General features: G+C 43.3%; 1 protein-coding gene across 1 annotated transcript in view; it reads left to right on the top strand.

Moving 5' to 3' along the window:
* The window catches only part of LOC142596568 (erbin-like), a 108119-nt gene that overhangs the window by 19916 nt on the left and 61428 nt on the right, over nucleotides 1–26775 (top strand). Inside the window, exons 3-4 of the mRNA XM_075725750.1 lie at nucleotides 16759–16837; nucleotides 17631–17720. Coding sequence (XP_075581865.1) covers nucleotides 16759–16837; nucleotides 17631–17720 — 169 coding nt within the window. The remainder of the gene's footprint in view (nucleotides 1–16758; nucleotides 16838–17630; nucleotides 17721–26775) is intronic.

Raw genomic sequence — 26775 nt, 5'->3', positions numbered from 1 at the left:
CTGGATGATCTTAAAGGTCTTTTCCAACCTAAATGATTCTATGATTCTTTGATTCTGTGATATTGATGCTGGTGCACTGTTGTGGTAGCGATCGGCACCTGTTGTTCTTCGACCCTCAGCAACCCCACAACAGAAGGGTCCTCTGAGAGACCGGGCAAGGTGGACAACTGTTTAATTTCCTCCGTCTCCAAGGCAGCTAACCCAAAAGCCCACTGGTACCCTTTTGGGTTCTTGAAATAACCTCTCCTGAGGTAGCCTATGCCAAGGATGCACGGAGCCTCTGGGCCAGTCCCAATGGGGTGCTTCTGCCACTCATTCCCAGTTAGGCTCACTTCAGCCTCCAGTACAGTGAGCTGTTGGGATCCCCCTGTCACTCCAGAAATACAAATGGGTTCTGCCCCTCTATAGCTTGATGGCATTGGGGTACACTGTGCACCAGTATCCACTAGAGCCTTCTACTCCTGTGGGTCTGACGTTCCAGGCCATCGAATCCACACAGTCCAGTAAACCCGGTTGTCTCTTTCCTCCACGTGGCTGGAGGCAGGGCCCCTCTAACACTGGTCACAGTATTTGCTGTTCACTCCTTGTAAATGTGAATGAAAAGTCCCTTGATTAAGATTGGAAGTAAAATTAGCCCTCTTACTCTGTTTGGGGAACTGCTCTCTGGAAACTGGAGCTGCAATTTTCCTGGGAGAACCGCCTTTTGTAATAGTTTTTCCCTGCAACTCACACACCTGTGACTCTAAGGTTGAGGTGGGTTTTCCATCCCACTTCCTCATGTCCTCTCCATGATCACGCAGGTAAAACCACAGGGTGCCCTGTGGTGTGTATCCTCTATATCCTGTCTCTTGAGCATAAGGACGTTGACTCCTAATGGCTGAGATACTGGTCCGTACAGGTGGGGAGTAGGACAGATCCTCTCTGAGTTGTTGGAACTCTCGGGACAGTTTTTCCACAGCCGAGACACAGGCCCATAGGGAGGAAGAGAGACTTTCGTCGTATTCCCAGAGTCGGCCAGCCACTTCATCCACCGTTGGTGCCTCGTCATCTTTCCAGGCCAGTATTGCCAACGAGTTGGAATACGATGCTGGTGCACTCCGTACCACCTTCCGCCACATGGGTTGTGTGCACCTGACTTCATCTGGATCTTTGGGTAACTGCTCATCGTTCAGGTCACTATAAATCACCTCCAGCACGCCTAATTCCCTCAGGTACTGGATACCTTTCTCTACGGTGGTACATTAGGGATCGGGTGGTTACCATCTCATTTATGGGTTCTTCCTGCTCTGGTTTTTGTGATGGCCCTGGTTCATCTTCATCCCTTACTAAATGAGCTGATTTTCTTGTGTGTTTTTTCTTCTGTATAGGGGCAACTGATACTGGCGCGGGCTGGTTCTCCGGTTTAGCCACTGTGCCTGTCACTGGGGTTGGAGTGGCCACAGTGCCTGTCATCTTGTCATCAGATCCAGAGACCTTCTCTTTCCCTTGAGGGTTCTGAATAGTGTTGACCATGGTTCGATAGGCATGGGCCAGTCCCCAGCATGTTGCAACGATTTGTGTCTCTCTGGAGTTGCCAGGGTGACAACATACTTTTTCCAAATACTTTAGTAGCTCTTCAGAATTCTGCACTTGTTCAGGGTGAATTTCCAAAACACGGGAGGTGCCCACTGCCCTAGGTACTTGCCCATACTATCCCACACACCCTGCCACTCATAACTCTCCAGCCTTGGGGCAGATCTCTGGATGATATTCTTAAATTGTTTTATTAACCCTAGGCGAAACTGAAACAATATTCCCAAGAAATACCAATAGATGTATCTTAAGTGCCCAGGGATGTTCAAGATACTGAAAAGTTATTATAATGAAGGAGGAAGCATCATAGAAGAAGGTAGCGAAGGTGCCATTCTGTATTTCCTCCACAAAAAACCTCTCTGAGGAGAAGGTATAATTGCTGACTCTCTCCATGAGGTGGTACCCGAAGTACAGTAATGACTTGTGTATGAAACCCAGATACCAAACAATGCTCAAGGTCAGGGTTTTGACAAGGAGCCTCCCAAGCAAAAGATCATGAATCACTGCAGAGCATAGCACACTGCACAAACTGACAACAAGCTTTAACATGTACTGCAAAAAAAAAAGAACATGGCGCAGATCAAATGAACTAATACCGTGACCGGCAACTGTTAACAGACTCCTTAATACACTCTGATTAATCTGTTCTTATCTCAAACCCTTCGTGCCCCACGTTGGGCGCCAAAAAACACTGTCTTGGGTTAGCCCCAGCCAGCAACTCAGCACCACGCAGCCACTCGCTCACTCCCCCTGCCCCGATGGGATGGGGGAGAGAATCGGAGGAGTAAGAGTGAGAAACACTCCTGGGTTGAGATAAGAACAGTTTAATAACTGAAATAATGTAAAATAGTAAAGATAATAGTAACAATATAATAATAATAGTAATAATAATATACAAAGCCACCCCTCCCCCAGTTTCTATACTGAGCATGACGTCACATGGTATGGAATAGCCCTTTGGGCAGTTTGGAGCAACTGTTCTGTCTGTGCCCCCTCCCCGTTTCTTGTGCACCTGGAGGAGCAGCCGAAAGCAGTACACTTCTGATGTGTAGATGGAAATAAAGCATGGAGTTGAGCGGCTTTTAGATCAAATATGCGTTTAGTTATAAATGTTGCATTTTAGAAGGATAGTTAGTTAGACTTTAATTTTCAAATACCAATAGACGTGAAATATGCTAGGGTTTTCATGGAAGATAGTTGAGCTGTTTATGGCACAGGTGTAACAGAATGTATTGACCAAAGAGAAGTATTTAAGAGCTGATAGAAAAATGAATGAAGCTGCAATTTTAAAATGTGATCAGGTTACCTCATTAATTGCGGAATCTGGCTCTGCAGTTACCTTGCACAGGACATAGGGAGACCTGTTGCACAGGAGAGCATCCAGCTTCCCAAGTAGAAATACACACACGTATGCATAATATTTGTTTTGACATTTAGATGAAATATCAGAATTGCAGAAATTGTTCAAGATAGCAGGTGCTTTACATAAATGGTATTAGTTTAAGAAATTAGTCTTTATGATGTTTTAATAGAATCGTAGAATCATAGAATGCTTTGGGTTGGAAGGGACCTTTAGAGGCCATCTAGCCCAACCCCCCTGCAGTGAGCAGGGACAGCTTTAACCAGAGCAGGGTGCTCAGAGCCCCGTCCAACCTGACCTTGAATGTTGCCAGGGATGGGGCATCTACCACCTCTCTGGGCAACCTGCTCCAGTGCTTCACCACCCTCATTGTAAAAAATTTCTTCCTTATGTCTAGTCTAAATCTATTCTTCTTTAGTTTAAATCCATTATTCCTTGTCCTGTCACAACAGACCTTGCTAAAAAGATTCTCCCCATCCTTCCTGTAGGCCCCCTTTAAGTACTGGAAGGCCGCAATAAGGTCTCCTCGCAGCCTTCTCTTCTCCAGGCTGAACAATCCCAACTCTCTCAGCCTGGCCTCGTAGGAGAGGTGTTCCAGCCCTCTGAGCATTTCTGTGGCCCTCTTCTGGACCCACTCCAGCAGGTCCATGTCCTTCTTGTGCTGAGGGCCCCAGAGCTGGACACAGTACTCCAGGTGAGGTCTCACGAGAGCAGAGCAGAGAGGCAGAATCACCTCCCTCGACCTGAGGGACTCCACTTGTCACTGGTCTCCATGTGGACATCGAGCCATTGACCACGGCCCTCTGGATGCGACCATCCAGCCAATTCCTTATCCACCGAACAGTCCACCCATCAAATCCATATCTCCCCAATTTAGGGAGAAGGATGTTGTGGGGGACTGTGTCGAACGCTTTACAGAAATCCAAGTAGATGACATCCATTGCTTTTCCCTTGTCCACTGATGCAGTCACTCCTTCATAGAAAGCCACTAGGTTGGTCAGGCAGGACTTGCCCTTGCTGAAGCCGTGCTGGCTGTCTCGAATCACCTCCCTGTCCTCCATGTGCTTGAGCACAACTTCTAGGAGGATCTGTTCCATGATCTTCCCAGGCACAGAGGTGAGGCTGACAGGTCGGTAGTTCCCAGGGTCCTCCTTTCTTCCCTTTTTAAAAATGGGCACAACATTCCCCTTTTTCCAGTCAGCAGGGACTTCACCTGCCTGCCATGCCTTTTCAAATATCATGGAGAGTGGCTTGGCAACTACATCAGCCAATTCCCTCAGGACTCTGGGGTGCATCTCATCAGGTCCCATAGACTTGTGTACATTGAGGTTCTTCAGGGGGTCTCGAACCTGATCTTCCCTTACAGTGGGAGGGGCTTTACTCCCCTGGTCCCCATCTTTTAGTCCATCGACTCAGGAGGGGTGAGGAGAGAGGTTGCCAGTGAAGACCGAGGCAAAGAAGTTGTTGAGTACCTCAGCCTTCTCCTCATCTGTTGATACTAGGTCGCCATTCTTGTTCATCTTGGGGGGTATGCTTTCTTTAACCTTCCTTTTCTGGTTGACATACCTGTAGAAGCCCTCATAAAATGCTTATAGCCCTCATAGCTCATAAAATGTCTTGCCTTTTTCATTTCAGATTTAAATGTCTAATTTAACATATTACATTTATAAAACTGTATAATAGAGGCATGACAGATGTGCAGATGTAGGTAATTAATATTACTTAATGATATTTAATCAGAACAAATATTCACCTAGTCTAGTGTCCTGTCTCCAACAGTGGCCAAAAGCAGAATCCTAGGTAAGATTTAATAAAGTACAGAAAAGCCAGGAGACATGCATGTTTCTCTGTATGCTCCCAGCATGCAGCACCTTTTGTTATTGGGCCTTCTTGAGTCAGACAGGGTGGAGTTTTTGTTCAGTAGTCTTCATTTGACTCCTCTGTCAATATATCTAGTCTTTACATGAAGTGATGGATATTTCGAGTCATGTGCTGGATTACAGAGTACAAGCCTGTAACGGTTTTATGTTCTGGAGCATACAGAAGTCTTTGTACCACTGTTTGGGAATATATTATTCATGGCTGCTGAAGATGTCATGGCATAGGTGTAGCCTAAAACATCAAACTGCTGCTATGTGTGCAGCAAGCATGGAATAGAGTTAGTTTTAGCTCTGCCTCTTGCTAAGACTAAAGGCACTAAATTCTGTATTTTTTTGGAAGCAGTGAGTTGTCCTTTTATGGCATTTTAACTTGATTCCCAAGGCTGCTGTGAGCCCTTAATATTAAAGGTGTTCCATTACTTCTTTCCAGGTACGCTTCAGCTTTGGAGCTTTTACCTGAAGCTTGATGCTATCCTAGTCACAAACATGAAATGATTCTTGAACAAATGGTACAATAAATAAACTGCGTTCCTGTACTAGAAATTATATCCTGCATTGTATAAAGCATGAAGAGATGCCCTTTTCTCCCAGTCCTACTGGGTTACATCCTAAAGAGAAGTTGCAACATAATTTAAGGCCTACATAGAAAAACAAGTGTGTTATTTATGAAGTTAAAGGAATTTTTTTTTTTTTTTTAATCCTGTATGGCTAAGTTATTTATATATCAGCAGTTGTTTGGAGTTTTTTTCCTGTACACCAAAAAACCCCATAACAACTCTCTTCGTCACTAAATTTGTCTCTTTCTGGGTTTATTCACCTTTAGGGGGTAGTCATTTCCTCGTGGCTCTGGGATGCCAGCCTTTGTCTGCATCTAGGACAATGTTGAGGACTGTCATGGAAATATTTTACCTCCTCCTTGAAGAAGGGGAGAGCATGCTTGTACAGTGTATGATGACATTTATAAATGGACAGAAGTATTAGCTTTACAGGTTACTAGAACAAAGTGATTTGAAAGGCTGAAGCATACAATGAGGTGACTGCTAGGGAAATCAGGCTTCCCTGGAATCCTGAGAAATGGACTTGAAACCCCTTGTGCCTGCTAGCGTAGTGGGAAGCGGTGCTATGGTTCATTTTTCCCTGCTCACAGGTGGTGAAAGAAAAAGATTGAATTTTTAGGTTCTATGTTATTCAGGCCTTTGGAGGATTAAATAGCAAGATTAGAAAATAACTAGTTAAGACCAAAAGAAACATGGTGGTTTAGAAATAAAGATATCTTTAATAGTCTCTTAGATATTAGAGTGGTTCTCTCTCACTGTGATATTGCAGCAAATTTAAACATGTCAATTTGTCAGTCTGTATTGCAGGGAATCTTAATGGAGAAATACACAAACTAAAACAAAAAAACCGAACACATACTCTCCCCGCCCCCCAGCATATCTGCCTATAAAATTTAAGTAATTTTTAAGAATTTTGTTAACATATGCAAATTTAGATCAAATATGTTTTCTTCAGTGTTTTAAAATCATCTGCTGATTTGGCAAACTAGTTTTAGTATGCTGTGTGCCAGAAATTGGGGAGTTGGAAAACGAGAATTCAGGAAAATATCTAGTCTTATATTGCCCATCTGGTGCATTTAGGAGTATGGTTTGTCAATGAATTGAGAATTATTCATAGTTAATAGGGAGATAGATCAAAGTTTTATTTTCCACAGGAAGAACTAAGAGAGGAAGATTCTGAATACAAAAATAACTTGCTGTAAATTTGCTATTTCTTTCCTTATGCGAGGGGCAGGGGGCAGGCAGGCAGGCAGACAGTGGACGCTTTGTTTTGTATCATCCATGATAATGGATCTGCTGCTGACTCCTGAGTCTGTAGCTTTACTATAATGCATCATCATATAGAGGTCATAAATGTATCCTAAATGTAGGCAGCTATTCTATTAAAGTTCTTTATTCAAGTGTTTATAGTAAGCGTTTTTAGTATTTTATTCTTAAATATATTGTCTGTCTTAGAAAGATACTGAATAGGATCCATCTCTACAAAATAAAATTATCTCTGTGTGTAAGAGAGGATGCAAACAGAATGGAATTTCAATGCAGTTCATGTCTTGAATGTGGAATTTGAGTGTACATATTTGAAATTCTGAAATAAATTTAATACAAATCTATTCCTGGACTCAAATTTTTGTAACACAGTGTCCTGGTTTCTGCTGGAATAGAGTTAATTTTCTTCCTAGTAGCCTGCATAGTGCTGTGTTTTGAATTTAGTATGAGAATAATGCTGATAACACACTGATGTTTTAGTTGTTGCTAAGTACTGCTTATGCTAGTCAAGGACTTTTCAGCTTCCCATGCTCTGCCAGGTGCACAAGAAACTGGGAGGGGGCACAGCCAGAATAGTTGATCCAAACTGCCCAAAGGGCTATTCCATACCATGTGACGTCATGGGCAGTATAGAAACTGGGGGGAGTTGGCCAGGGAGCAGCGATCGCTGCTCGGGAGCTGTCTGGGTATTGGTCGGCAGGTGGTGAGCAATTGCATTGTGCATCACTTGCTTTGGATATTATTATTATTATTATTATTATCATCATTATTATATTGTTATTATTATCATTACTATTTTACTTTGTTTCAATTATTAAACTGTTCTTATCTCAACCCAGGAGTGTTTCTCACTCTTACTCCTCCGATTCTCTCCCCCATCCCATCGGGGCAGGGGGAGTGAGCGAGCGGCTGCGTGGTGCTTAGTTGCTGGCTGGGGCTAAACCACGACACACAGAAAAGATATTGTAGAAGTAATTATGGGTTTTTTAGATGTGCGTTTGCATATAAAGGCAGAATGTACCTTTACTTTTTGTAAAGGGATGTACTGTGAGTGACAGTCATCGTGTGTGAAACAAAAGTGACTGGACAGACAACACTCAATTTGCATCCCAGGGTGGTAGGGGACAGGGGAAAAAGCAAGATAGCTTTACATGTTTGTTGCATTTTAGTTTCAGGTTACTCTGGGGACTTCTCAACACTGTAGCCATGAATTTAACATAGTTGAGAACCACCTGAATCTTCGCAATCATCCAAGAAAGCATTATAAAACTGCTACCCACAACCTTTCTAGTGTTCCAAATTTTCCAATTTTACCCTGCACTTGCATGTTTAGGTTTATGGAAATTAGTGTCAGGCATGTCTTCAAGAAGCAGCATTATTGGCTATTCTTCTTCCCCCCTGCCATATAAAAGGCATTTATGAACCTGTCTTGCTACTCAAACTCTTTTACATTCATAGAATCATAGAATCATAGACTCGTTTAGGTTGGAAAAGACCTTTAAGATCATCCAGTCCAACCATTAACCTAACACTACCAAGTCCACCACTAAACCAATTAAGGGTAGAGTAATAATTTCATGTTTCCTGGCTTGGTGGCTGGATTATTTTTTAATGAAAGTGAAAACTAGGAATCATTAAGGTTGGAAAGGACCTCTAAGATTATCAGTCCAACCATCAACCCAACACCACCATGCCCACTAAACCATGTCCCAAAGTGCCACGTCTACACATTTTTTGAGCACTTCCAGGGATGGTGACTCCACCACCTCTCTGGGCAGCCTGTTCCAATGCTTGACCACCCTTTCCGTGAAGAATTTTTTCCTAATATCCAATCTAAACCTCCCCTGACGCAACTTGAGCCCATTTGCTCTCATCCTATCGCTGACTACTTTGGAGAAGAGACCAACACCCACAGAAGAGACCAACACCCACATTGTGTAAGGAACATATCTAGAGCAGACCTAGAGATACCTTACTCTAAAAATTGAAGCTCTTCCAAACAGTTTGAGGATGAACACTTGGAAGACTCTTGTGGGCTTGCTGGAGTATCCTAGTTGTGCCAGTACATGTGTGTACAAGGAATAAAAAAAAACCAAACCAAAACCCCACAAAAACAACACTGAACCCTTGTGACTGTCCTCTTGCTTTCTCTGCCCTGTATCAGCTCTGATAATTTAGCAGTGTAAGTTGTTGTTGGAGAAAGTGAAGAGGAGGAGGCATTATCCATTTAAACAGATCAGGAGGCTAACATACAACATAAAATAGGATTCCTTACTGTCTGAACTTCACAGAATTGGCATGAGTTTTTAGCTTTGAGATTAAAAATTTAAAATTTTTAATTTCACAGGTGCTCTCAAAACAAAAAATTTAGAAATACTAAACTTGACTCAGACTTCTAATGGGTTCAAAGCAGCATGAAGATGAAAACCTTATTTTCGAGAGCCAACTTTGTAAATGTGGCATACATGTGAGCATAGAATCTTTATTTTTAAAAGATGAGAAATGCTATAAAAAAGCAGTTTGCATCTTAATGCTGCTTATTTTTCCACATGTGGATGCTTATTTTGCAAAAGAGCAATTTGTCTTAATTTTGAGTAAACATGTTTTATTACTGTATAAACATATATAGTTAAGTATCCGCCTCATTAACAAAATGAGAAGCAAATATATTGCCAATACTCTATTTTATTGTAAATCTAAATATATTGTAATAGTTGTCACAACCAATAAGAGTACATTTTTCTTTAAAGCATATTAGAAAAGCTTAAAATTCTCCCTATGGCAGTATTCCCTTTTTTTCTTCTTCTTTTTTTTTTTTTTAAATACTGTTTAACTTGCTCCTATCAGATTTGTAGCTCGACTGACATTTTTGCATTAATCATTACATGGATTGTACAAATGTTATCTCTTTTCCCTTCTGTCCTGGTTTCGGCTAGGATAGAGTTAATTTTCTTCCTAGTAGCTGGCACAGTGCTGTGTTTTGGATTTAGTAGGAGAAGAATGCTGATAACACACTGATGTTTTAGTTGTTGCTGAGTACTGCTTATGCCAGTCAAGGACTTTTCAGCTTCCCATGCTCTGCCAGGTGCACAAGAAACTGGGAGGGGGCACAGCCAGAATAGTTGATCCAAACTGCCCCAAGGGCTATTCCATACCATATGACGTCATGCTCAGTATATAAACTGGGGGGGGTTGGCCGGGGAGCAGCGATCGCCGCTCGGGAATTGGCTGGGTATTGGTTGGCAGGTGATGAGCAATTGCATTATGCATCACTTGCTTTCTATATTATTATTGTTATTATCATTATTATATTGTTACTATTCGCATTACTATTTTACTTTATTTCAGTTATTAAACTGTTCTTATCTCAACCCAGGAGTGTTTCTCACTCTTACTCCTCCGATTCTCTCCCCCATCCCACTGAGGCAAGGGGGAGTGAGCGAGCGGCTGCGTGGTGCTTGGTTGCTGGCTGTGGTTAAACCACGACACCTTCCAAAAAGACTCTAAAGAACCCTCCAAATAAAGAGTCAACTTCCATTTTTCATTGTATAAACTTAACAAAGCAGCCCCCAGTGTAGTCGTAGCTTACAAACCTGCAAGTGACCATTGTTAAAGGGAAGACAGATGGAAAAGGAAACTTTAAAACTTTTCAGAACATGTAGAATTGGAGAAAAGGACTTTGTAAAGTGAAGATGGAGAGGTGAATCTGCTTACTAAGCTGTAAGTAGATGCTTGTCAAGCAAAGTCACTTCAAATAAAAATCAGGAAATCCAATGGAGTTTGTTTTCAGAATTTTGTAAACATTTTGTAAGATTTTTTTTTAATTATTGATTTCCTTGATAAAAGCAAATTTTTTTTAATAAGGGAACTTTTCTGTGTGAACAAAGTGGAGAGAGTAGAGAATGAAAAGCTATATAAATGTATTAAAATCTGTGTTTTATTAAATCTAGAACAAGTTTAATAACAATAGGTTAAACCTATGACATTTGTTATTTGAGTTGTTCTTCTTGAGAAAGGTAGGTTTCTTCCACATGTCTCCAAGCTTATATATTTTTTCTCATTAGTAAGAGACAGACAGAAAATCATGGCGTCTGTAACACTCATATACAAGGAAAACCAAGTTGCAAGGGATTTTACTAATTTTAGTGCTCCAGCAGTTGTCACCATCTTCTTTATGAGAGTGCAAGAGGAGCAACTGATGTGACACATAGCAGGTTTCAAAAAGCTTTGGGATAGCTGTTTGCAGAACTACATATACAGAAGTATATATGCAATAGTTGCTCCTTTCTCTTGAAATGATTGATTTAGGATAGGTTTTCACTAAATAAGCCGGAGGCTCCTAAGCTGTTTGGAGACTACTAGCGTACTGAGTACCACCTTGTACACAGAGGCCAACCTTGTGCCAAGCTGCGACTCCAGCTTTGAAGCTGGAAGGTGTTACTGCTGCCCTACAGCCTGGTCAGGCATCTTCTGGAAACCTGAGATCCTGGTTGATCTGAAACTAGCTGCGGCAGGGATCCTTTAAGAATTGTGGAAAGAGTAATGAACTTTCAAAAGGAAGGATGGATGAGTCAGCATTGTGCAGTGAATTGATTTGGCTTGAACACACTGCTTACTTGCAATAATGAAAAATGCTGCTTTTAATCAGAAAATGCAGAAATCCTAAATTAAAGCAAAGTATATAAATGTATAATACAGACTGTGACTGATATTTTAGTTTAAGTTTTCAGTTTAAACATTCAGCTTTTACAAACTTTTTTACATAATCTTTGGGAGAGTTGTGGTGTGTATTCTTGAGCTCTGAAAATATTTTGATTGCCATGTTTGATCCATATATGCTGGAAGGACAGTTGTAGCAGAGGCCTGAGTGGAAGAACAGACAAAAGTTGCTCTTTTATGGTGGTGCTGCTTTCAGGCAGGTCCTAATAGCTGCTTGCCCAGAAGTTGAGACCAGGATTAATAGATTAGCTGAGGGAGGAATGTACGTAATTAAGGTTGCTTTTGTATTCATGGAAACTGAGCCTGTATGTTTGCCTCTGTGTCTTCTACACTTGTAAGGGTACAGAGTGGGAAGGGTGCACAGTGGGCTGTAGTTTTATTTGTCTTGCAGCAAGAGGACTTTTTGGTGTGGTGTTCTCTGCCTGTTGTTTGGAGAGAAATTTTTTTTTCTCACGTTCCCCACAAACTGCGATCTATCTGTAAACCCTTTCCTTTAGGGACACCACCCATATGGCTTCTGCAGGTCTCATTTGTTAGTGATTTTCTTTCTCTGTGCTTTTTAGGAATTGAGCTAATACTTTTTTTTTGGCAAGCTGGTTTAAAATGTTTCTGTGTGAGAAGAGGTGGAACTTGATTTAGAGGCACTGCCACTGCTGTCTAGCACTAATGGTTTGAATAACTGAAGTTTGGGCATACTACTTTTAGCATTTGATTGTGAAGAAAAATACAACTACATGACTAGAGTATGAACAGCAGAGCAAGCCCCCATCTGCAGTAGGGCTGAAACAGCAGTGTACTGGAGTGTCAGCTCTGAGATCCATTGCCATGAAAGGCTTCTGCCAGCAGCAGATGCAACTTGCACAATTTTCTGTAAATCCGGAATTGCCAGTATTTCTGAATGAAAAATCTGGGGGAGTTAGAGATCAGGCAGAATTCCTTACTTCAGCCGTGCTATGTGATCCAGAACTGAGGTTAATTACCTTCAGACTTATGGCCATTGACCCGAAATCCCTATATGACCTTTTTGGTATCCCTTTTGGGCATGTGCTGCAGCTGGTCTGGGATCCTGATTAAACACCACTCTGTAGGTTAGGCTGGTTAGCTGGTGAGTTTTTGCCAAGTAGAGTTTTGAATGATGAATGCTTTCTGCTTTTGGCTCAGTCCAGACGAGAATTTTAGATTCCTCTTCCTTACCTTACTGCCAAATTTTCCTTAACGGTCTTCCAGCTGTCATGTCATGTCTCCATTCCCCCCCCCCCCCTTTTTTTTTTAGTATTGTTTTTGGTAGAAACTGGCCAGTGAGTTTAAAAGTGCCTGAAATTTGGGAAAACACGGAGGAAGAAACAGACAAGTAAATACTAAATGCTATTATGCAAATCTCATTTCTGTGGGAAACTACGCTACAAAAAGAACTCTGCTCTCAATTCAGTTTGTGGATCTGGTCGTTAGAATTAAAGATTACCAGGAAATCACATTTTCTCCTGTTGTGCTCTGCAAATGGTCATAGTCCACAAGTGTGATGGTTTGTGGGGTTTTTTTGTAAAACAGTAAGTGTGATCTGTAAATCAGCTACAGCACTGAAATAGGTTGGGGGTGATGGTTGTTATCATGTAAAGTAGGAAACAGCAAGACAAAAAAACTGTCCACATGATGCTTCTCAAGGAAAGCGGGATAAGGCTGCAACAGACTAGATAACTCCCAAGTAATCTGTATCACTGTCTTCCTCTTCTATAATCCTTGAGTATCAGTGTATAAAGGAAGCAGTAAAAGACCCTAAAGGAAAATGGGGTTCAGAAAGGAATGTGGATCTCAGTTTACAGTGTTTATTTGATCAGATGCTCATGGAGGGTGGGGGAGTGGCTATCAAAAGGATTAATTAGCAGAGTCTTACAAAAGGAGTGTGGAAAGATGTGGTCACAGAGATCCTTGAGATTTGCTGAGATTTCTTAACAGGGGAAGAAGATTCAGGACACTAAGGATAGATGGAAAGCAGAGAAAGAAGAACAGCTCCTCTTATAAAGTGCTCTTTACAGCCCTTTGTCCTTCTCTCATCTCTTTCTCCAGTGTCTCTCTGCCTTCTCTCTTTCTTACTTGCTTTTTGAATTTGCTTTCTTGGTGAGAGAAATGAAAGAATACTAATCCAACAGTATCTGCATGTTTCTAGCATGCAGGAGGGATATAGCTGAGGAAAAGTGAGTGTCTGAAGGTTGTTGTATAGCCAGTTAGTAAATGCAACTTCCTATCATCTGGTAGAGAGGAGCGGTCTCCTAATTTTTTTTCTATCTTCTGAATCTGTACTACAAACATTAGGTTTATTTCATGCTGTCATTCCCAATTTACTGCTCTCTTGAATGATGGCTGCCACTTATCTGTACTGAAGTGTTGAGTGAGGTTGGTAAAGACTGTGTATACTGTAACAATCCTGGCTCTAAGAACAAGCAAAATTAAATTAATGGGCTCCTTCATTGTTAGCTTTCTCATCAGTTGCTTTTCTGTTGTTAAAACTGTTGCTGCCTCTTGCCCAAGGCATAGTCAAAGAAGAGACTACTGTAGAGTCCTCTGATTATATACAAAAGTATGCTGATTTAACATGTCTGTATTTGGATAGCTAATATTTTATTTGGCTGTTCTTTTGAGAGTAAGGTTACATTGACATTCTTCTCTCTAGCAGATGTGCTGTGTGTTTTGTTTTCTAGGTAGTTATCACAGACTTAAGTCTTCTGTGTTTCAATAAATTCTTGACACAGGCAGTGGAAACTAATATTAGTATTAAAAACATTAGTTTTAACATGTTGGACCAGAGCAATCTTTCATCCAAGGACCAAGCCAAGGCCCAGTAGTATGACCATCTTTCAGAACAACTAAGCTTAGAGAATCTCTCTCTGAGATTCACTCTGTGCCATTAGTTTTGCTGTTTGAATCTGAAACATAACTCTGACTCCAAGGAAGAGCTCAGCAGCAGTTTACTCTGATTATTGTAGACACTTATTTTAAGAAGGCAGAGTTATATCATCAGCAATAAAGGGGTCTTGACGTACTTTTTAGACAATGGAAGACCACTTCATACAAATCGTCCATAGCTTCATCTATACAGGTCTCTTATGTGCTAGATTTTTCTGCATCTGCCATGGTTCAGGATTCTGTGTCGTGTTTCCATCTGCATGTTTGGATATTCTTGTTTGGTGAAAGAAAGAGGCTTCTTGCTACAAATGGAATTGAGATAATACATATTTAAATTTCTTGGAAACGTGTTTCTCTTAATACAAAGACTATATGACAGCAGGTATATTTTTAGTCTTTCTATAGTACTTTTCTAATCTTTCTTTAAACCTGCCTTTGGACTTGAAAAATATCACTGCTGCTTTCCAGAAATGAAGCTTCATTACATTATAAGTATTATCTTTTTAGTTTTGATTCTGAACTGTGAGAGTGATAGTGAATTGAATCGGTAACCCCTGCCTTCTCCTGCTTTGACCCCACTCACAGCCCCAGTAAAATTTACATGGCTAAAGCCATATATATAAAGCTATATATTTATTTACACGTGTGTGCATATACATGCACAGACTTGGTAGTAAACCAGAAGTGTCAGAAATCTTGGCCTATATTACAGTTGATGATTCAATTCCTCCTGGCCCCCTCCACTTCTATATTTTATTGTCCTTGAGTTCAACAAGCTATTTCCCAAAAAGATCCATGATACTTAGAGATATTTAAACACCTGGATTAACTGTGTGTCTTAGTGTGCTTTTCTTGCCTTTCACCTCTCAAAGTACAACACCTGGTATGAGTCAAAAGTAAGAGTTTCAACCATTTGGTATGACAAACAGGTTTCTGTCAAGAAAGACCTAAAAGGCTACTTTGGCAGAATTGGAGTTTCTACTCAAGTTGTATTTATAGAAAAGTCAGCATAGTGACTTTCCCCTTCAACATCACCAATTGACTTAATGTGAAAGTATGTATTTTGTGGCTACTTTTTGTGTCAGGTGGTATTGTCACCTCTCATGTCATAATATACCAGTTCAGTCTTGTTACTGCGCAAACATAGAAAGAACCAAACTCTAAGCTAGCATCAGAATTTGTGTAATTTCTTATGTAAGTAAAAACTTTACTTAGCAGTTGATGCTTCACCACATTTTTTTTCTGCTTCCGTATTCTCAGAACACACATACAGAGACAAAACCAAGTTCCACCTGCTAATCTGAATTGGAAGACACACTGCCCTTGTCTTTCTCTCTGCAGCTGGACTGTAAGAGAGTTAATGTTGCTTGGAGCAGCATGAAATTTCACTCTCTCACTAGACTAAAAGAGAGCATGCACAGAGTATAGTTCCTTCTTAGTGGTCTTGTTCCCTGGGTTCAGGCTGCCCTCTCCACACACCTGATAAAGCACTCTAGAAGCAGACACAATTGCATGCAGTAATTGAAAGACAAATAGCTAAGATTTGTTACCTGAAAAAACAGTTGTTTTTAACTAACTTTGTTTTACTAGCATATGGGTTTTTCTTGAAAAACATAGTGTATTCTTAATCCAAGTGGAAATATTGCAGTATGAATGTTTGTCATACTTAAGATGAGTTTATTTAAAACAAAAACACCTGTCCCAGGGTATAAGAACAATGTAGTGATGCATTGCAAAAGCAAATACAGGTGTGATAACCATGGTTTTATTGGGTTTTATCATATAGTAAAGATTGAGCTGAAAGTCTTGGGCAGCAGAATGGTTTCTTACTGACATGGTGGATACCTGTCTTCTGTTTTCAAGGTCTGTTTTGTCAGCTTCAGACAAATACAAATTGTGGCAGATATGTGGGTTGCAAATTCACTCTGGCATTTTTGGAGATAACCTTAGAAGATGAGGAGGTTCCTTATTGTTTTAATTTTCAGACATAATGTATCTGCAGCATTGGTTTTTTCCTTCTCTACAAATAATTTGAAGCTAATGTCCAAGCATATGTCATGTTTTGGGAGATCTGTTCAGAACCATGAATGCTGTAAACCTACTTTAGGACTTGAAGCCTTACCATTTAACCTGGATGTCATACAAGCCATGCATTTGACAAAAAAATCCTGTTGGAAACTTTGTTCTACCATGTGTATGAATGCCTTTAAAAAAAAAAAAAATTGAGTCTGAGGGCCTGATCTTAAGTACATTACAAAATACAAGTACTTTAATATTTGGTAATGAGCAGTGGGAATTGTTAGTGCACTGTGTGTCTGTAATGCTGTTTGAGCTGCCTGCTAAGTGGCAGTATGAAATGCTTTGGGAACAGAATAGTAAAAGAATTGATATTGCATAAGAGTGGGGGTTTTTTAATGAAAACTGTATCTAAAAATGAAATATCAGAGAACCAGTCCACTGGTTGCTAAATGAATGTTTCCCTACCTCTCCCTGTATCTTGCAGGCATACAGGAGTTTCCAGAAAATATAAAAAACTGTAAAGTCTTGGCAGTTGTTGAGGCCAGTGTAAATCCAATTTCAAAGTAAGTTTGTCATTTTTGTCATGTTTTGTATTTTATGCAAACACTGCTGAGTCTCAAACAAGCCCCAGAGAACTTTTCATGAGCCAACCTTTGGAGGCAAGGAGCAGAGTTACCTGAGAAGTATCTTCATTAACCTCATTGCACTGCAATACAGTATAGCTATGTCATTAAAATATTTTGCCCAAGTTAACAGGCTATGTGAGCAATCCTATGTTATACCATGTGGCTTTCTCAGGTTTAAGTCCATCACTTCTCTGTGAAGTTGGAGAAATATGCAGAGAGTTTTGTTTCTTAATGACAATAATTTTACTCTAAAGCCTGTACCACTGTTTTTTCAAACTCAGCTTATATGAGTAGATTTCCCTGTCACCTTCTATAGTGACAAAATTAATTTGCCAGAAGTAGCACTGCCAGAGATATAAACTTTGTGCAAGGTAACTCTTCTGGGGGAAAAAAAGGTGTTGCATAGGTTTTAATTTATCTTCTCTAATGAATACCTCCTTCACATTAGGTGTCAGGAGATCACAAATACATAGCAAGACTACATTTTTTGTTTGTAGTTTTTATTGCCTATAGATATTGTCCTCAATACTTAAAAATAATTTTGAAACTGATCTTATAGTGAACAGGTATCTAGTGCAATTTTGTAGAAATTCTGGTACCACCTTAATTATATACCACCTTAATTATCAATATGTAGGACTTCAATACTATACTGTTGTTTAAGAAAATATGACTTAATGCCCTGAATATAATTGAAACAAAGGCACTACATTACTTTATTTCTATATAGGCTTCCAGATGGATTTTCCCAACTGTTAAACCTAACGCAGCTGTACCTGAATGATGCTTTTCTTGAGTTTTTGCCAGCCAACTTTGGCAGGTAAGTTGAATTTGAAACTTAGTATCTATATTTAGTTTTAAATTTCTGTAGAGCACTTTCTGCTGCTTAAGCAAAGTGTGAACTGGAGGAGGGGAAGAAGTGTACATTACCAATCCATTTATGCCACATATCAGTTACCAAAAATCCCAAATCTTTATCACCATTTTTTAAACTGGACTTTTGAGGGACAGACAGAATGCTTATAAAGACCCAAGAAATAAAACTCATTTACAAACTTGCTGATTCTACAACACAAGTCTGATAAGTATGGGAGACTAGTATTTCTGAAATATGGCTTGGTTATCATTTAGTAATTGGAGTGGAGGAAATAATGACATCTGTAATTCCACTTGTCCCCTCCTGGATACACAGATTCCTTCATGCACATCTATAATTCTTGAGTGCCTTGTTGTCAGGAATCATTGAGAGACAGCATATTTATGGTGTGCTGACTAAGCAAAATTGTTCCATGTAATAGCTTAAATAAGGGAAAAATACTAAATCCCTGCTTTGTTAAAATGGATTAAATCTTGGGACCAAAAGTGAAAGGATAATATTGCTAAAAGGAAGAACCCAGCCTCTGCCCTCTATTCCAGGGAGACTTTACTCGTGTGGCTCGCTTGACTGCAGCACATGTTTCACATTCATGACTGACCTGTGTGATGGCCTCCATGGTCAGGTCCACCCCTCAACCATGAGCCCACCTGTATGTTGCATCTCTCCCTAGATGTCCTGATGTTTCGTGAGCCCATCGAGCTACAAATAGCTCACCCTTACGCTCCCAGTCCAGGTCCACCTGAGCTACTTGAATTTTGACAGCCTTGTCTACCTGTTCATTGTTTCGATGTTCTTCAGTGGCACGGCTTTTGGGCATGTGAGCATCTACATGACGTATCTTTAGAGCCATGTTTTCTACCCGGGCAGTGAAGTCTTGCCACAATGCGGCAGCCCAGATGGATTTACCCTTGTGCTGCCAGTTGCTCTGCTTCCATTGCTGCAACCACCCCCATAGGGCATTAGCCACCATCCAGGAGTCAGTACAGAGATAAAGGACTGGCCACTTGTCTCGTTTCTAGTTCAGCAATCTCTAGGGCTAGTTGGATGGCTTTCACTTCAGCAAACTGACTTGACTCACCTTCTCCTTCAGTGGCCTCAAGGACTTGTCGTGTGGGACTCCACACAGCAGCTTTCCACTTCCAATGGTTTCCTACCACACGACAGGACCCATCAGTAAACAAAACATAACGCCTTTCATCTTCTGATAACTCATTATATGGTGGTGCCTCTTGGGCACGAGCCACCTCCTCAGGCAATGCTCCAAAATCTCTGCCTTCTGGCCAGTCCATGATCTCTTCCAGGATTCCTGGGCGGCTGGGTTTCCCCAAGTGAGCCCGTTGCATGATCAACACTACCCACTTATTCCATGTAGTGTCGGTTGCGTGATGCATAGCGGGGATGTTTCCTTTGAACATCCAGTGTAGCACAGGCAATCGCAGTGCCAAGAGGAGATATGCTTCTGTACCAACAACTTCTGAAGTGGCTCGAACCCCCTCATATGCTGCTAGTATCTATTTTTCAGTCAGGGTGTAGTGGGCTTCTGATCCTCGATACCCCCATCTCCAAAACCCTAGAGGTTGACCTCAGGTTTCTCCTGATGTTTTCTGCCAGAGGCTCCAGGTGAGACCATGCTCCCCAGCTGCAGTGTAGAGTACATTTTGCACAGCTGGTCCTGTCCGCACAGGCCCAAGAGCTACTGCACGAGCTATCTCCTGTGTGATCTGCTCAAAGGCCTGTTGTTGCTCAAGGCCCCACTCAAAATAGTTCTTCTTTCGGGTCACTCAATAGAGAGGGCTCACAAGCAGACTATAACCTGGAATATGCATTCTCCAGAACCCCAGAAGGTCTAGGAAAGCTTGTGTTTCCTTCTTGTTAGCTGGTGGAGACATAGTTGCTATCTTGTCAACCATATCCATAGGCACATGATGGCATCCATCCTGCCATTTTATTCCCAAGAACTGGATCTCCTGTGCAGGTCCCTTGACCTTGCTTCTTTTTATGGTGAAACCAGCTTTCAGAAGAATGTGAATTACTCTTTTTCCCTTCTCAGACACTTCTTCTGCCTTGTTGCCCTACATGATGATGTCATCGATGTATTGTAGATGTTCAGGGGCATCACCCTTTTCCAGAGCAGTCTGGATTAGTCTGTGACAAATGGTAGGACTGTGCTTCCACCCCTGGGGCAGTTGATTCCAGGTGTATTGGACACCCCTCCACGCAAAAGCAAACTGTGGCCTGCATTCTGCTGCCAAAGGACTTGCAAAAAGTGCATGGGCAATGTCCATGTAGCATACCACTTGGCTGCCTTTGACTCCAGTTCATATTGGAGCTCTAGCATGTGTGGTACAGCAGCACTCAGTGGTGGCATGACTTTGTTCAGGCCACGATAGTCTACTGTTAACCTCCACCCTCCGTCAGACTTTTGCACTGGCCATATGAGACTATTAAAGGGTGAGTGAGTCTTGCTGATCACTCTCCTTGGCTATCCAGTTGATGAATCAGTTCATGGATGGGAGCCAGGGAGTCTCGGTTCATGCGATATTTCTGCCAGTGCACTGTCCTGGTAGCAATTGGCACCTGCTGTTCTTCAACTCACAGCAATCCCACAATGAAGGGATCTTCCGAGAGGCCAGGGTGGGTAGACAGCTGTTTGATCTTCTCTGTGTTCACGGTGGCTACACCAAAAGCCCATTGGTACCCCTTTGGGTACCCCTTCTCAAATATGTTATCCCAGAGGCTCTACCACCGTTGCTGATTGGCTCGGCCTTGGCCAGTAGCAGGTCCATCTTGGAGCCAGCTGGCATTGGCTCTATCGGACATAGGGGAAGCTTCTGGCATCTTCTCACAGAAGGTACCCCTGTAGCCCCCCCGCTACGAAAACCTTGCCACGCAAATCCAATACAAGGAAATATAGCCTGCTTTACTAAACTCAATACATTCTTTAATTTGCTATTAAAATGCTGAAAAGGTTCCATAAAAAGGCCAGTAACTTAATGGCGCTTCTAACATAAAAGAATAAATTTACTGCCTGAAATGTGCTGAAACATTACTTAATGAACGAATTAGGATGTTATCACATAATAACCTGAAGGCAAGGACAGCAGTAAAGATCAATTAAATTAAATTTCATCATCCTATTTTTCAAGAGTTCTTACAACTGACTGCTCCAACATTAGTTCAACTATCTTCTCAAACATAAGGAAAATGGAGGAAGGTACTTCAGATGCTGAGAACAAATCACCTCAGCTTCACAGCATGGGGAAGGCTGGTGTATAAGAATGATACACTTAAGAAAAACAATCCCTCCCATAGACAACAAATAAACCTAACTCCAGCACCTTATTCATATTTTAGTGTAAACATTTGTGGTGGGTTGACCTTGGCTGGACGCCAGGTGCCCACCAAGCCGCTCTATCACTCCCCCTCCTCAACTGGACAGGGGAGAGAAAATACAAAGAAAAGCTCATGGGTCAAGATAAGGACAGGGAGATCAGTCAGCAATTACCATCACAGGCAAAACAGACTCGACTTGGGAAAATTAAACTCATAGAATCATAGAAAAGTTTGGGTTGGAAGGGACCTTTAAAGGTCATCTAGTCCAACACCTCCCCCCCCCACACCACACCACCCCCCCCCCCCGCAATGTGCAAGGACATCTTCAAATAGATCAGGTTGCTCAGAATCCCATCCAGCCTGACCTCGACTGTTTCCAGGGATGGGGCATCTACAACCTCTCTGGGGTACCTGTTCCAGTGTTTCACCACCTCATCGTAAAAAAATTTCTTCCTTATATCTAGTCTAAATCTACCCTCTTTCAGTTTAGAACCATTACCTCCTGTCCTATTGCTACAGGCCCTATTAAAATGTCTGTCCCCCTCTTTCTTATAAGCCCCCTTTAAGTATTGAAAGGCTGCAATAAGGTCTCCTCGCAGCCTTCTCTTCTCCAGGCTGAACAACCCCAACTCTCTCAGCCTGTCCTCATAGGAGAGGTGTTCCATCCCTCTGAGCATTTCTGTGGCCCTCCTCTGGACCCACTCCAACAGGTCCATGCCCTTCTTGTGCTGAGGGCTTCAGAGCTGGACGCAGTACTCCAGGTGAGGTCTCACCAGAGCAGAGCAGAGAGGCAGAATCACCTCCCCCGACCTGCTGGCCATGCTTCTTGTGATGCAGCCCAGGATTCAGTTGGCTTTCTGAGCTGTGAGTGCACATTGTTGACTCATGTCCAGCTTTTCATCCACCAGTACCCCCAAGTCCTTCTCTGCAGGGCTGCTCTCAATCCCTTCTTCCCCCAGCCTGTATTGATATTGGAGGTTTCCCTGACCCAGATGCAGGACCTGGCACTTGGCCTTGTTGAACCTCATGAGGTTCACATGGGCCCACTTCTCGAGCTTGTCCAAGTCCCTCTAGATGGCATCCCATCCCTCAGGCATGTCAACCTCACCACTCAGCTTGGTGTCATCTGCAAACTTGCTGAGGGTGCACTCCATCCCACTGTCTATGTCATTGATGAAGATATTAAACAGCACCGGTCCCAGTACGGACCCCTGAGGGACTCCACTTGTCACCAGTCTCCATGTGGACATCGAGCCATTGACCACTACCCTCTGGATGCGACCATCCAACCAATTCCTCATCCACTGGACAGTCCGTCCATCAAATCCATATCTCTCCAATTTAGAGAGAAGGATGTTGTGGGGGACCATGTCAAAGACCTTACAGAAGCCTAGACAGATGACATCCGTAGCTCTTCCCTTGTCCACTGATGCAGTCACTCCTTCATAGAAAGCCACTAGGTTGGTCAGGCAGGACTTGCCCTTGGTGAAGCCGTGCTGGCTGTCTCGAATTCACCCCTCTGTCTTCCATGTGCTTGAGCATAGCTTCTAGGAGGATCTGCTCCATGATCTTCCCAGGCACAGAGGTGAGGCTGACAGGTCGGTAGTTCCCAGGGTCCTCCTTTCTTCCCTTTTTAAAAATGGGCACAACATTCCCCTTTTCCCAGTCAGCAGGGACTTCACCTGACTGCCATGCCTTTTCAAATATCATGGAGAGTGGCTTGGCAACTACATCAGCCAATTCCCTCAGGACTCTGGGATGCATCTCGTCAGGTCCCATAGACTTGTGTACATTCAGGTTCCTCAGGTGGTCACGAACCTGTTCTTCTCATGCAGTGTGTCATGGTTTAACCCCAGCCAGCAACTAAGCACCACAAAGACGCTCGCTCACCCTACCCACTGGAGGGATGGGGGAGAGAAACGAAAGGGCAAAAGTAAGAAAATGCATGGATTGAGATAAGAATAGTTTAATAATTGAAATAAAATGAAATAAAATAAAATAATAATAATAATTTGTAGTGAAAAGGAAAACAACAAAAAAATTAACAAAACCCAGGAAAAACAAGTGATGCAACCACTCATCACCCGCCGACCGATGCCCAGACAGTCCCCGAGCAGCAATCACCGCCCCCCAGCCAACTCCCTGCAGCTTATATACTAAGCATGATGTCATATGGTATGGAATAGCCCTTTGGTCAGTTTGGATCAACTGTCCTGGCTGTGCCCCCTCCCAGTTTCTTGTGCACCTGGCAGAGCATGGGAAGCTGAAAAGTCCTTGACTGGCATAAGCAGTACTGAGCAACAACTAAACCATCAGCGTGTTATCAGAATTCTTCTCCTACTAAATCCAAAACACAGCACTATGCCAGCTACTAGGAAGAAAAATTAACTCTATCCCAGCCGAAACCAGGACACCTTCCTTTCCTGATTTCTTACACCTGGGGATCGAGAGCTCTTGCACTCTATGGAAAGCATCCTTAAAGATCTGCCAGCTCTGTTCTGCTCCCTTGTCCTTGAAGGTAGTTTCCCAGGGGGTCCTACTGACTAACTCCTTGAACAGCTGGAAGTTTGCTTTCCTAAAATTCACAGTCCTGACTTTACTCTTCGCCTGATCCATATCCCTCAGGACTGCGAACTCCACCAGTGCATGATCACTGCAGCCCAGGCTGCCTCCTGTCTTGATGTCTCTGATTAGCTCACTTGCGTTGGTGACCAACAGGTCCAGTATCGCATCCCCTCTGGTAGGGCTGTCTATTACCTGGCCTAAGAATTTATCCTCAATGCACTACAGGACTCTCCTGGATTGCCTGCAGCTCGACGTGCTACTTTTCCAGCAGATGTTGGGGTGATTGAAGTCCCCCAGGAGGATGAGAGCCTGTGAGCGCAGTGCCTCCTGTAGCTGGAGTAAGAAGGCTTTGTCAGTAGGCTCCCCTTGATCGGGCGGCCTGTAGTAAACACTGACCACAAGGTTCCCTTTGTTGGCTTGGTCTCTAATTCTTACCCATAAGCTTTCAACCTGCTCGTGGCTATTCTTCGGAGACAGCTCTTCACAATCTATCCTTTTCTTGATGTAGAGGGCAACCCCTCGGCCCCTGCTTCCTCACCTGTCTCTTTTGAACAGCCATTGATAGCAGTGCTCCAGTCATGGGATTCGGCCCACCAAGTTTCAGTAATGGCAACTAGGTCATAGCTTTCTAGCAGCACAGTGGCTTCCAGCGCCTCCTCTTTTTCGCCCGTGCTGCGTGCATTAGTGTAGAGGCACTTCAGCTGGGCTGTTGGCCGTGTCACCTTCTTAGAGGAACACACCTTAATTCCTTTGAGGCATTTCACTGGTGTTTCCCTGTTGGCTCCTATTACCTCAGGAGCCCCTGGCTCATCTCTGTGAGACTTCTCAAGCATGCTTCACTGTACCTAGCATGTCTCAGAGCAACAGGCTGAGGGCCCTTGCTAGCACCCCGTCCCTCTAACCTTGGTATGTTGTCCCACAGCTTGTCATGGGCAAGCCTGATGCTGTCCCCTTCCCCCTTCAAGTCTAGTTTAAAGCTCTGTCAGTGTGCCCTGCTAGCTCATGAGCAAAGACCCTCTTCCCCCTTTGAGAAAGATGAAACCCATCTGACACCAGCAGGCCTGGTGCCATGTAGACCATCCCATTATCACAAAACCAAAAATTGTGGCAGTGACACCAGCCACAGAGCCATGTATCAGTAGACTGGGTCCATCTGTTTCTTCCAATGTCACTGCTCACAACTGGAAGGAGAGTGGAAAAAAATAACCTGTGCTCCAGATTCCCTTACCAACTGTCCCAAGGCCCTGAAGTCTCTTTTGATTGCCCTTGGACTACACGTTGTGGCTTTGTTGCCACCCACATGGAAGAGCAGTAATGGGTAATAGTCCAAGGGTCGTACCAGGCTAGGAAGTTTCCTAGTGATGTCCTTAACCCGGGCCCCAGGGAGGCAGCAGACTTCCCTATGAGGAGGATCTGTCCAGCATATTGGACCCTCTGTTCCCCTCAGAAGGGAGTTGCACACAACTATAACCCGTCTTTTTTTCCTTGTGGAGGTGGTCATGATATGGGGGTTAGGCCTTTCTGACCTTGGCAACACCTCTAGCATAGATGGACAGTCATCCACATCATCCATTGACCAGCCTTCCACATCCAGACCCTCATACCTGTTGTAGAGAGGTGCCCGGGAAGGTGAGGTGGGCAAGGAGGAGGTTCACCTGCCACCCTGGGCATGGACTTGCCTCCATTCACTCCTTTCCTTTAAGCTACTGCCTTCAGCCTGGCAGGGGGATAATACAGGATCCCATTGATCTTTGTTTTTTTCTGGTAGCTGTTCCTGTTTCTGTCTCAGGGAGGGCAGAGCATGGTTCCACCAGTCTCTCTCAGACTCCCTGATGCTCCTTAACCTTTCTACTTCCTCTCATAGCTCTGCCACCAGGCTGAGCAGATCGTCCACTTGGTCACACCTCACACAGCTGTTCTCACTACTGCCATCCCTTACCAGTGAAAGGCTCTGACACTCCCTGCAGCCTGAGACCTGGATGGCTGCATGTTTTCATGGGAGCTCTGTCTGGGTTGCCACATCCATTCTAGCCAGTGCAGAGGACATAGCTTTCTGCTGGGTGGATGCCATAGCTAAGCTCCTTCAGAGAGAGTGATGACCACCAATGGAACTCACTTTTGAGCTGGTAGGGTGACTATACCCTTCTGCGCAAACTGCCGCACCACACCCTGGTTGACATGCTACACTGTTTGCTCACTCTGTTCGCAGCGCTTCCTAGGCTGCCTTCTTGGCATCCCCCTGTCACTCCAGAGATCCAGATGGGTTCTGTGCCCCTATACCCTGATGGCACCAGTGTACACTGTGCACCAGTGTCTACCAAAGCCTTCTACTCCTGTGGGTCTGATGTGCCAGGCCATCGAATCCACACAGTCCAGTACACCCGGCCATCCTTTTCCTCCTCCTGGCTGGAGGCAGGGACTCTCTATTCCTGTTCCTGGTTGGAGTATTCACTGTCTGACCCTTGCAGTGCCAGACCAGAAGTCCCCTCACCAGGATCAAGGGAGGTGATCTCAATCCTTCTATGCCTGGGAGATCACCGATTGCCGCCTTGTGTCTCTACAGCAACTAAGCTGACAGCCTTCTTGGGTGGCCCCTTCTTAACAGCTGTCTTCCCTCTTGGTTCACCTACACGGGCTTCCAGCTTAAAGGTGGGTTCACCATCCCACTTCCTCATGTCCTCCCCCTGGTCATGCAGGAAGAACCAGAGTGCACCACACGGCATGCGCCTGGGGCTCCCTTTCCCTCTGACTGGGGCATGAGGGGACTGACTGTGGGGTGCCCCTGACAGCCAAGGCGCTGGCCTGTTGGGATGAGGAGGGACAGGGATTTTCTTCAATGTTTTGGAGCCAAGAAGATGCTCTCTCCACAGCTGGTGTGTCTGGGCAATACATCGCTGCCAAGCTGTTAGAATATGACACTGGGGCATTTTGGACCCCCCTTCCTCCACATGGCCCATGTGCACAGGACATAATCTGGATCTTTGGAGACCTCATCATTGTCTAGATCACTGTAGATGACTTCCAGCACCGCTAATTCTCTCAGGTACTGGATGCCTTCACCCACAGTAGTCCACGTTCCTGGGGAGTTCACAAGATCTTC

The sequence above is a fragment of the Pelecanus crispus genome, chromosome W (assembly GCF_030463565.1).
Source record: "Pelecanus crispus isolate bPelCri1 chromosome W, bPelCri1.pri, whole genome shotgun sequence".
NCBI classification, from domain to species: Eukaryota; Metazoa; Chordata; class Aves; order Pelecaniformes; family Pelecanidae; genus Pelecanus; species Pelecanus crispus.
This window is presented reverse-complemented; position numbering and strand designations above follow the sequence as displayed.